This window comes from Papio anubis, chromosome 1 (genome assembly GCF_008728515.1).
Source record: "Papio anubis isolate 15944 chromosome 1, Panubis1.0, whole genome shotgun sequence".
NCBI lineage: Eukaryota > Metazoa > Chordata > Mammalia > Primates > Cercopithecidae > Papio > Papio anubis.
Window position 1 is genome coordinate 15,812,429 of NC_044976.1, and position 12,056 is coordinate 15,824,484.

Sequence of the window (12,056 nt, forward strand, 5' to 3'; positions counted from 1 at the left end):
AATCTCATGGAGCTAGTAAATGGCAGGGCTGGGACTAGGCCTGTCTGCCCTCAAAGCTGTCTGCTGAGGCCTGCAGGGTTTGCTTCTCCTGGTGGATTCTGAAGCACGTGCACTCATGTCCACCCTGAGCTCTCGCTGGGGAAGTCATGGTTGAAAGAGTAGCCCTGAGTACCCAGCAGTGCCCGGGAAACGTGAGCGCCGCAGATCGCTGGCTTCCTGTGTTTTTCCTGGACTCAGGCCTGCACCCCTCGCCTCTGAGTGCAATAGCCCCATGGACTCCGGCCCCCTCTGGAGTTGTTTGCTTTTCCTGTTTAGTTTTGCCTTTATCCCCCTGTGACCTCCACACTTTTCTGTGGGTCAGCGTTTTGGCTCCTGGCCCTGGTCGCAGGGATTCTCATGGGCTCCCTAAAGGTACCTGGCCTATCCCTTCCTGGGCTTTTCTGGGTAAGATGAATGTACTGCCTATTGGCCAGTGTCTGTCACTGGAGCCTGGAGCCAGGGGAAGAGATGGGGCAACCGGATTTTGGGAGAGGACAGGGAGACCCATCCTCCCTGGAGGTACCAGGGACTGAGAGGATCAGGCCAAGAGGAGACCAGGCTCAACGAAGCAGTGTTGGCACAGGATGGAAACAGGGCACTGGTGGCCTGTGCCTTCTGAGACTGCTGGGTGTGGGGGACATAGGGGCTCTTGGGAAGGGCAGGTCAGCAAGGCCGGAGGAAATCTTCAAGGTTTTCCAGATTGCCGCAGACCTAGTCTGGAGTTGCTTGGAATCCTGGAATTCTCCTTACATGCGCTGTTTCCCAAATCCAGAGCATTTGAGCCTCCTGTGTCCTGTCCCACAGGGTCCATGTGGGACGTGAGGCCTGGCAGATACCGGCTTTCTGCCCATGGAGTCCCTCATGGGAGGGCTGTGGGGACCAGGTCCTTCTTTCCATTAAAAATCTTTCTCTGAAGGTCCCTTGCCAAATCCTAAATTGGAAAAGCTGGTTTTTGTGTTTTCTTTCCTTCTTTTCCTCCTCCGAGAGTGGAAACAAGGGCTCCCAGTTTCCAATCAGAGCCAGGACCTTTGGATCCCAGGCTCTTTGAGGACGCACACAGACTCTTCGTTGAAAAAGGCACATGCAGGGTACCTGGTTGGCGCATCTCTTCATGGTATAAATATGCCTTCGAGGAATCCTGTGACGTCCCTTCCTGTATCCCTGCAGCGGTAGGACTCTGCCTCACCATTTTTTATCCCGGTGCCTGGCACAGAGATGGTGCAACAATACTAACAACCTACATGTGCACGGACTTTACAGTTTACATCTTATTTTGATTCTTACAACTGGGAGGCAGAATCACGGCCCTTCCACCCCTTGGAGATTTCCCCGTCCACATCCCCAGCACCTGCGAATCTGTGACATTGCGTGGCAAAGGGACTTGGCAGATGTGATTAAGTGAGGGATTTTGGGATGGGGAGATGACCCTGGGTTATCCGTGGGCCCAGTGTCACCACAAGGGTTGTGACAAGAGGGAGGCAGGAGGGCCAGAGTCAGAGAGAGGTGGGAAGATGCCACGTTGCTGGCCTTGGAAATGGAGGACGGGATTGTGACCAAGGAATTCAGGTGGCTTCTCGAGGCTGGAAAAGATGGGGGATGGCTTCTCCCCGGGAGCCGCCCCACTGAAACCTTGCTTTTAAATCTGCAAACCCGTTGATGGCCTGCTGACCTCCACACCTGTGGGAATAGATTTGTGTTGTAGGTCACTAAGTTCATGGTCACCTGTTACAGCAGCCATAGGAAATGAACACGACAGCCCCGGAAGAGGAAATTATCGTGGGTGCCATTTTGCTGACCCGGGAGAGGGCGTCACTTGTCTGTGGGGCTGGGCTGGCAGGCGTGGTGCTTGGGCTCAAAGCCTCAGGCCAGGGGCTCTGTTTGCTCTTCCTCTATGGCCCTCTCTGTGCATCTAGGATGGTGCTCTGCTGACTGGCTGGGATTCCCCTGCCCTTCCCTTGCGTCTTCCTGTCCTTCCACCCAGCACCTCTTTACTGAGTGACTGCGATGGGGGCCGACGTGCTCTGCCAGCCGTGTTATTTTTACGTGCCTGTGTGTGTTTGGCTCTAGGGCCAGATCATAATGGCCTGGATGTACCCAGCACTTCTTACATGCTGGGCTCTGAGAGCTTTCCCTCCCCAGTGCCATTCATCCTTGCAACACTCTCACAGGACAGGCGCTGATATAATCTGCATTCTAGAGATGTGGGAACTGGCACAGAGAGGACATGACATCAGCCCAAGATCACAGAGAAAGATGGGCAGAGCCAGAGATAACGCCAGCTGGCTTCCAGAACCTGTCGTCTAACCCCTCTGGTGCTACCGTCTCCCACACAGAGCTGGTTTGGATCCCGCCTGCCCTACACGTTAGCTGCATGACCCAGGATGTGCTCTTTGGCTTCTCTGCCTAACCCTCAGTTTCTTTTCTTTTCTTTTCTTTCTTTTTTTTTTTGAGTCTCTGTCGCCCAGGCTGGAGTGCAGTGGCGTGATCTCAGCTCACTCTAACCTCTGCTTTGCCCTCTGGGTTCAAGCGATTCTCCTGCCTTGGCATTCCGAGTGGCTGGGATTACAGGCACCCACCACCGTGCCCAGCTAATTTTTTTTTTTTGAATTTTTAGTAGAAACAGGGTTTCACCATGGACAGACTGGTTCAAACTCCTAACTTCAAGTGATCTGCCTGCCTTGGCTTCCCAAAGTGCTAGGATTATAGGCATGAGCCACCGTACCCGGCCCCCTCAGTTTCTAATCTCTGTAAAGTGGGGTGATAAGACTCACTGGATGGCACTGTTGGTGGGGATGAAATGAGATGTGAGAGATTAGGTGCTTACTTGGTGAGCTGCCCATTGTCACTGTCCCCAAAGAGTGCAGATCTGTCTGGGGCAGACTCCAGGCACAAGGGACCCCTCCCTGCCGATGCATTGCTTAGCATTACCTGAGATGCTCATTAGTCCATCTCTTCCCCACCTCCCTCTCTCTCTTCCTTTTAAAAAAAATACATCTTTGTTGTAGAAAAATTAGAAAGTATGGAAAATGATATACTAAAAGCAACTTTTAATCCTACCATAGTGTGTTTCTGTCCAGCATCTTTGCTAGGCATGTATACAAGTATGCAAAACATTTTTTACAGAACTGTGGTTTTATTGCACATGCTGTTTCGTGGCTCACCTTGCTTTTTTTTTTTTTTTTTTTTTTTTAAGCTAATTACATATCATGAGCATTTCCCCAGGGGAACTTGTATTGTTCTGCAACAATCCCTATGGCTCTTAATACATTCTTGCCCGGGGTGCAGGGCCTCTCCATGTCTGACTGAGCCTTGGGGCCCCTAAGATGTCAGGGAGGAGGTGCATATGCCACAGGGCAGGAGGCCAGAGGCCGGGCTTTGGCCCAGCATGCGTGTGGGGGGCCAGCTGTACAGAGATGGTTCCCCAGAAGCCTCGAAGCTCGCTCCCTGCTGAGGTCTGTGATATGATGCCACCTGAGGGCCGCTCTGAGACTTCCCCTGGGGGGCTTCTCACTGCTCTCGGCTCATCCAGTAAGGGGATCTGTGACCATGTGTGGGGTGGCACAGGACAGACACACTGGGTCCTGGAAGCCCTCTGTGCGCAGGATGGGGGGCCACAGAGGGAAGAGGGAACACATGTAGGTGAGGCACCCCGTGCCTGGAGGAAGGGTGGAGGGAAGGAGAGGGCAGGGAAGCAGCACACACGAGGCAGTACCACATGCCAGCCCCTGTGCTGGGAGATTTACATGCCTTCTTTATTTACTCCATACGAGAACCCTGTGAGGGAGGTAGCATTACCTCATTTTACAGATGTGGAAACTGAGGCATAGAGAAATGCTAAGTGCTTTATCTGCATCATCTCACTGAATCCTCACAGCTGGAAGTAGGACTGATACTTCACCCTGGTCCACATTCAGTAACTTGTCCCGGTGCACACAGCCAAGTGGCCGAGCCACAGTCTTATCCCAGGTCATGGCCCCGGAGCGTTTGCTTCTTCCCCCATCACGCCTGGGAGCCCTGGTTCTCAACCCTGCCTGCATGCTGGAGCCTGCAGGGAGCTTACACCTGAGCAACAGTCAGAGTCTTTAGGGCAGGGGCCCTGGCACCCACATCTTCTAGGGGCGCCCTGCTGACTCTAGTGGGCAGCCAAGCCAGATGCCCTCTAAGGTCCTCAGCTTTGACATGCTGTACAATCAGGTAAAGTGGCCAGGGCCGACAGAGACCCGGCAGGAGGCTGAACCTGGGCTGCGTGTTATTCCCTTTCCTTCGTGTCTCTTGATCTCTTGATCAGGCCATCATGCTGGGGGGAGTTTCCGAGGTGGGCGGTGACACTGTGTGGGGCTGTCCTACGCAGACTCTCCTGTCCTGTCCCTCCCTGTGCTGCAGCTTGGGTTTTCCTTGAGGCCTTATAAGGCAAATGTCATTCCAGTCCTTTCTAGTCCCATCCCCAAAGGTGAAATTCTTTCCTTTCTCATATTTGTTATGCCTTGTCCTGGCGAGGGCCCCAGAATGCCTGTGCGTGCAGACCCCGCTGGCCAGGAATCCTTACTTGTTCTGGTGTTGGGGGTCTCCTCCCCGACCACCCACATGGGGCAGCCTCTGGGAAGGGACCCTTGGAGGTTCACTGAGAAACTAGGGCCTGTACCAGCCCCTGCTGGGGTGGCGGGTGCCATTCTCTGGAGTGGGGCTTCTTATCTTTAAAATAGGCTGGGGGCCTGGCGTGGTGGCTCACACCTATAATCCCAGTACTTTGGGAGTATTAGACGGATCCGAGGCAGGTGGGTCACCTGAGGTCAGGAGTTCAAGACCAGCCTGGCCAACATGATGAAACCCTGTCTCAACTAAAAATACAAAAAAAAGGAGACGGGCATGGTGGCACACAGGGACCTACACTTCCCTGCCCTGCTGCTCTTTGGAGAGAGAAGAGGTGGGGCACGAAGGTGCTTGGAGCTCTGTGGACCAGAAACGCGCCTGGTGGCCTTCTGGTCGACTTGAACTCCTCTGCCAGCAATGTAGGTTGCTGCTTGCGGGTGCTGGGAGGGGTCCTTTCCTCTCTCCCTTGCCTCTGCGTCTGTCTGCCTTTTCCTCCCCATCTGGCGCCCCTCTCCATGGATTCAGCTTCTTTCCTTTGCATTCAGGTTGCTGGCCTTACTCTCATTTGCAAGCTGAGAGGCATTAGGAGAGCGGGAAGCTCAGATAAGGGTGAGATAATTGCCTCTTATTGGTTTTTATGGCTCTTTCATGACCCGGAGGCCCCTGAAGGAGTGTTTGTTCACTGGGAGAATTAGACACTGAAGCCCTGTGTGGCTTCCACGGACAGCGGCTGGGAGAGGCTGCTCCGGGTGGTTACAGGGTGGGTCTGCGGCCTTGGCAGGCAGCAGGGAGGGTCACGGTTACGGGAGGCACCCCCAGCCTTATTTCTTGCTGTGCCTTCCTTACATGCGTGTCTTGAACTGGAACTTTGCTCATGTCCCTGCTCCTCCAACTTTATTCCTCTTCCCCTGCCTGGGAAACCCTTTCCCCATCTCATTGGCCCCAGGAACACCTGCTCCAGTCTAGCGGGGCAGTGGAGGTGGTCCTGAGAGCAAGGCTTTGCAGGCAGATCTCCGGGGTTCAAACTGCCGCTGTGCCACTTGCTGGCCAGGTGACTTGGGCAGTGGGGGTGGGCATGAAGTGACCTCTCTATGCTGTGCAGACCCCCATTCCCCAGACCAGGACACCAGAGCCAGTACCTGGGCTGGTCGCTCACTGGGTTTTGATAAGGTGCAGCCAGGAGGACTGGGATTACAGGCACGTACCACCATGCCTGGCTAATTTTTGTATTTTTGGTAGAGACAGGGTTTCACCATATTGGCCAGGCTGGTCTCAAACTCCTGTCCTCAAGTGATCCACCCACCTTAACCTTTAACCTTCCATAGTTCTGGGATTACAGGCGTGAGCTACCATGTCCTGCCTAAGAGAAACTTATTTCTCACAGTTCTCAAGGCTGGGAGGTCCAAGATGAGGGCGCCAGCAGATTAGTGTCTGATGAGGGCTTGTTTCCTGATCATAGATGGCGCCTTCTCACTGGGTCCTTACGTGGTGGAAAGGGCAGAGGAGCTCTCTAGAGCCTCTTCTATATGGGCAGTAATCCCACCCATGGGGGCTGTGCTCTTAAGACCTAATCACCTCTCCAAAGACCCCACCGCCTGATACTACCACCTTGGGGGTGAGGATTTGAACACATGGACTTTTTTTTGTCAGGGGAACACAGACATTCACACCACAGCAGTTGGAGACTTGAACTTACGCCTCTGAGTGTGCCGAGGGCTACTGCTCTCTTTCTTTTTATAAAGTGGTGGCTAAACAGGCAAGAGTTGAGGTGACCGTATGCCACAGCAAGCCTGTGATGTAGGCGAATGTCTACATGCAGGTCCTCTACTTCCAGGTGGTCTGGTTGAAACAATAGAAGCTTTGCAGGTAGACATAGTCTAAGATCCCAGCTCCCACTCATTAGCTGAGTGATTTTTGGGTAAGTAATTGAACCTTTGTGAGGCTGTTTCCCCACTGTGAATGTGGGTAACAACACCCGCCTCCGGTGTGTTCCTGTGAAATTAAATGTGCAGGCCGGGCTTGTTGGCTCACTCCCAGCACTGTGGGAGGCCAAGGTGGGCAGATGACCTGAGGTCAGGAGTTTGAGACCAGCCTGGCTAACATGGCAAAACCCTGTCTCTACTAAAATACAAAAATTAGCTGGGCGTAGTGGCGCATGCCTGTAGTCCCAGCTACTCGGGCCTGAGATGGGAGAATTGCTTAAATCGAGGAGGTAGAGGTTGCAGTGAGCTGAGATCATGCCACTGCACTCCAGTCTGAGTGACCAGTGAGACTCAAAAAAAAAAAAAAAAAAAAAAAAAAGAAACGTGCAATTACATGTAAAGCAGAGCAAGCAGTGCATAGCGGATGCTTTGTAACGGTCACTGTTTGTCATGGTCACATATCAGAGCAAAGAGGACCTGTGGCCGGGAGACTGTCCAGCCAAACTCTTCCAAGCTCATGTCTGTTCCAGCTGGAACAGTTTGGTTCCATCTGAATAATTCTGAGCAACTGATGCGGCGCCTTCGGGATGTTTCTGTGTCGAGGAGGTGGCGACTCAGCGAAGCAGCTGTAGAAATCGGGGTTCAGGTGGCTCCCATCAGCCCATCACCCACCTTCCTGGTCCAGAGCAGCCCTGTCCTCTCTTGGCCTTTACTTCCTGTCACTGGTGAAAAGTGTTTCCCCAGGACTGAATGTGCTGCCTTCCTTGCCCTAGGGTGACACTGCTGACTTCTGGCTGTGAGCTGACACTTGCTCCTCTAATAGGGCAGGTGACTTAGACCTGTACCACCCAGTCCAGTGGCCACTAGCCATGTGTAGCTATTTAAAATTAAATTACTTGAAATCAAATAGAATTAAAAATTATGTTCCTTAGTCCCACTAGCCACATGTCAGGTGTTCAATAGCCGTGTGGCTGGCGGCTGCTGCACCGGATAGGACAGGCGGGAAAATTCTCGCCACCACCATCACTCTGCTTATTATCTGAGAGGCAGTGGAGGGTGGTATTCAGAGCTCAGCTTGGGAGCCAGGCAAGCTGGCCTCATGGTCTAGCCCTGCCACTCCCTGGCAGAGTGATCTTGGGCCGGTTCCTCTACTTGCCTGCAGAATACAGAAGATGCCAGGATCCCATTTGGTGCTGGGAAGGTGAGGCAGAGGGCCTGGCTCACAGAAGGTGCTCAACAGTGGAGATCCCTCCTCGCAGCCTCCTCCCCTCCCTCTTCCCCTGCACTGTCCTGCTCTTCATCTGCTAAGGGCTCGGGTGCCAGGAAGTTCAAGTTGATTCTTTGGCAATGGCGCTGCTCTCTTCACAGTCTAAGGCCTCTGCCCTCTCAGTTGGCATAAGTGGTCTTTGATCTTTCTTTTATTTTATTTTTTTGAACCTGGACTTAAAAAAAATTCACGTTAGAATAGCTGTAGATTTTCAGAGATGTTCTGAAGATGTACATAGAGCTCCACATAACCCTCATCCAGCTTCCCTGCTATGAGCATCTCACACGGCCTTGGCACAGTTGTCAAAACTGAGACCTACGTTGGCACATTACCATTGACTAAACAGACTTTGTGTGGATTTCGTCAGTTTTCACACTTATGTTCATTTTTTGACCCACGATCCAATCCAGGATCCCACATCGCACTTTACTGTCATGTCTCTGTAGCCCTCTCCGGCCCGCGGCAGTTTCTCGGTCTTTCCTTGATTTCTGTGACCTTGAGACTATTGAGGAGTGATGTTCAGGCACGGCGGCTCACGCCTGTAATCCCAGCACTTTGGGAGGCTGAGGTGGGTGGATCACTTGAGGTCAGGAGTTCGAGACCAGCCTGGCCAACATGGTGAAACCCAGTCTCTACCAAAAGTGCAAAAATTAGCTGGGTGTGGTGGCGCGTGCCTGTAATTCCAGCTACTCGGGAGACTGAGGTGGGAGGATTGCTTGAACCCGGGAGGCAGAGGTTGCAGTGAGTCAAGATTGCACTACTGCCCTGAAGCCTGGGTGACAGAGCAAGACTCTGTCTCAAAAAAAAAAAAAAAAAAAAAAAAGTCTTGAGGAGTAATGCCAGGTATTCCCTTACATTACACAACGTTCCCCACTCTGCTTTTGTCTGATGTTTTCTCCATGATTAGACTGGGGTTATGGGTTTTGGATAAAAACACCACGGAGGTGAAGTACCCATTTCATGACGTCATATCAGGACACATGGCACCTGAGTGGTGTCGCTACAGATGCTCACCTGGGTCTCTTGGTTCAGGACGTGTCTGCTGGGCTTCTCTGCTGTTTCCCATTTGCATGTCTGCTCTGTGGAAGGGACTCACTGGGCCAGCCCATCCTCAAGTGTGCGTGAGGGACTAAGCTCTACCTCCCACGTATAGTCTTTTGAAGCTTTGCGATTCCTTGTTTCTTTTTCCTTTTTTTTTTTTTTGATGGAGTGTCGTTTTGTCACCCAGGCTGGAGCACAGTGGCATTATCTTGGCTCACTGCAACCTCCCTCTTCTAGGTTCAAGTGATTCTTGTGCATCAGCCTCCTGAGTAGCTGGGGCTACAGGTGCGCACCACCACGCCTGGCTAATTTTTGTATTTTTAGTAGAGAAGGAGTTTCACCATGTTGGCCAGGCTGGTCTTGAGCTCCTGACCTCTAGTGATCCACCCGCCTGGGCCTCCCAAAGTGCTGTGATTACAGGTGTGAGCCACTGTGCCCGGCCAAGTCCTTGTTTCTTGTAAGAGGCAGGGATCCCCCAGCCTGCCCCTTCTGTTGTATGTGGGAGAGTGGAGAAATGGAGGTTCCCTTTCAGTCTGCACTGGCGAGAGACAGCCCCCTTGCGGAGAGTGCTAAGTGGTTATCGCTGTGTACACAGTTGATCTTTATGCTCTTGTGAAGTGCTAGCCCAGCCTTGTGCGTGCCTTCTAAAGCTGAGGACCCTGGGGGCTTGTCTGAGGCCACCTCCGCCTCGGGTCTCCCCAGTAGCCTGGCCCTCAGCCCACTTTTGCCCATCATGTCCTGCTGACCAGGTGAGGGGCTGCCAGAGGCTTCCAGGGGCCACCTCTGGACACCTCTGCAGTGCTGTCTCTTGCCCGCAGGGTGCCGGCCTGGGTGAGCAATGGGGATGCAGCGGATGCAGCCTTCTCCGGGGCCCGGCACTCCAGCTGGAAGCGGAAGAGTTCCCGTCGCAGTAAGTCTCCCCTCCGGCCCGCCACCCACCCTGGGTAGCTAGCTCCAGGATATCCTAGTCTTCCCTAACCCAAGAGAGCTGATGTGGGCTCCTGTGAGCCCAGGGTTCATCCTCACTGGGGGCTGCTGTGGCCCCGGAGGACCAACCACTGCTCACAAGAGCCGAGGTCCAGGGTCAGCTGACACACCCAGTTTTTCATCTGCTCCTCAAATACTTACAAAGCTCCCACAACAAGCCAGGGCGGCTCAGTGGTGTTCATGCCCTGGGGACCAGGATGAGGTCCCTCTGTTAACAGAACCAGACACTTTGCCATGGGAAGGTGCCTGCCCAGATGAGCCCTGCAGATAGAGAAGGAGGCAGTAGGGGTGGGGGAAAGAGGGTCCCAGACAGAGGGGCCAGCTTGTGCAAGGGCCTGAAGGCAGGAGGACACCTGGCTCCTGGGAAGCAGCAAGGGCACCATCTGTGGGGTGTGGGGGAGCATTACGGGGTGAGGTGTGGCTGCGGGCCCTGTGGCTCCTCAGGGCCTCAGAGGCCGTGCTTAAGGTTCTCAAGGAAATAGGAAGCCACAGAAGGAAGGCCAGTGATGTGGCTGCCTTGGCCTTTCCGTCCCCTTGCACTGGGGTGGGGGCAGTGTAGGAGACCAGGTGGGGAGGGGTGGAGCCTGCTGGGAGGCTATCATGGTCTTGTAGGACGGGAAGTCTGAGGGTGGGAACTAGGGGCCTAGAGAGAGGTGGGCAGGCCTGGGAGCTGGTGTGGGAGGAAGAGGGGGCTCTGACAGGGCTCTAGGGGCCCCAGGACCTAGGGAAGCATCACAGACCAGTGGGTCTTGTGACTTCTTCCTGGAAGGCCTGTGGGTCGAGGACCAGCTCCCATCATGGGTGGGGGCTGGTTTTCCAAATCCTAGCACTGCTCAGTGATGAGGGGCTAGCCCCAGGGTCCTGGGTGACTGAGGATGCTAGGGCGAGGGCACAGGTGCTGGACTGCCTCGTGCTCCCTGCAGGGGCCGGGAGAAGCTGTCCATTAGCCAGATGGGCAGGCCTGTGGGCAGCAGGGAGCCAGGTGGGCGCCTTGGAGGAGGTGGGGGGCGGGGAGAAACGGGGGAGCCAGCATCCCCTGAGAGCAGCTGGCAAGGCTGAGGGCTGGACTGGGCTGGCAGAAAGGAGGGTGCTGCGTGCCACCAGCTGGTGCAGTCCTGATGTCATCTGCAGCACCTCTGGCCAGGCTGCCACAGCCCGTGTCGGTGCTCTGTCTCCCCCCTTCCCTCGCAGTCGACCGGTTCACTTTCCCCGCCCTGGAAGAGGATGTGATTTATGACGACGTCCCCTGCGAAAGCCCAGATGCACATCAGCCCGGTATGGTGTCTGCAGTGCTTTCCCCGTTTCTCTTGGGGACAGGGGAGGGAGGCGGGGACCGGGGAGGGTCGTCTCCTTCTGTTTCCTTCTATCCCCACCTGGCCCTGTGCCCCTCCTTCTTGTCTTTAGAAACAACTGTAGTCATCAGGGATAATCTGGAGATGGCTGAGGGCGTGGCCAGCGGGGCTGGGCAGGGCATGGGCATCATGGGCAGGGCCATGCTCCGACTGTGGGTCCCTGGGCAGGTCATCACCTTTTCAAGCCTCGATTCCTCCCTCAGGAAAATGGAGCCATACTCTCGGCTTTCCAGGGCCATTGGGGAAGAAGACAGCCTGTTGTACTCAAAGGGTGAAGCAGATAAAGCTTTGCAAAGCCCTGCGCCCTGCTCTGGGTTGAGGGCTGAGGTGGGCGGGCAGGCAGGCCGTTGTGGCTACAGAGGGAGATGGGGTGGGACTAGGGCGAGTCTTGCTGGAACTCACCTGATGGGAGAGAGGACTGTTCAATGACAATTAACAGGAAGAGCCATCTTTGCTTGAACACGTTAGGCCAAGCATATTTTCAATCATGTAACGGCTTCAAGACTTTGATTTGGGATGTTACGTTCTTATTTTACAGACAAGGGAACGGCAGAGGCAGGGCTAGGATTTGAATGTGGGTTATTCTGACCCTAAGTGCAATGCTCTGTCCCCTACCTCAGGAGGATTTGAGTGACATTTTATGACAGATGAGGCACATTTGATCCCACTGATCCCACGACCCCATGAGGTCAGCAGGGCCAGGCTTATCTATGGCTCCCGTGATAAAGAGGTTAAACCACCAGCCCCAGAGCACACAGCCAGGATTCGAACAGACGACTTCTTTTCCTACTATGCGATTCCTCCTGTTTTCAGGGGCTCTCCATCCAACGGGGAAGCACAGCCCCTGTCTGCTTTTGA

At 54.1% G+C, this 12,056-nt stretch overlaps 1 protein-coding gene across 10 annotated transcripts in view; it reads left to right on the top strand.

Annotated features, from left to right (window-relative positions):
* Window positions 1–12,056, top strand: part of ARHGEF10L (Rho guanine nucleotide exchange factor 10 like) — a 178,794-nt gene that overhangs the window by 72,733 nt on the left and 94,005 nt on the right. For all 10 annotated transcript variants that reach the window (XM_021936648.2, XM_021936647.2, XM_021936646.2 and 7 more), the window contains 2 exons: window positions 9,678–9,769; window positions 11,038–11,121. In XM_021936648.2, the coding sequence (XP_021792340.2) occupies window positions 9,678–9,769; window positions 11,038–11,121 (176 nt within the window). The remainder of the gene's footprint in view (window positions 1–9,677; window positions 9,770–11,037; window positions 11,122–12,056) is intronic.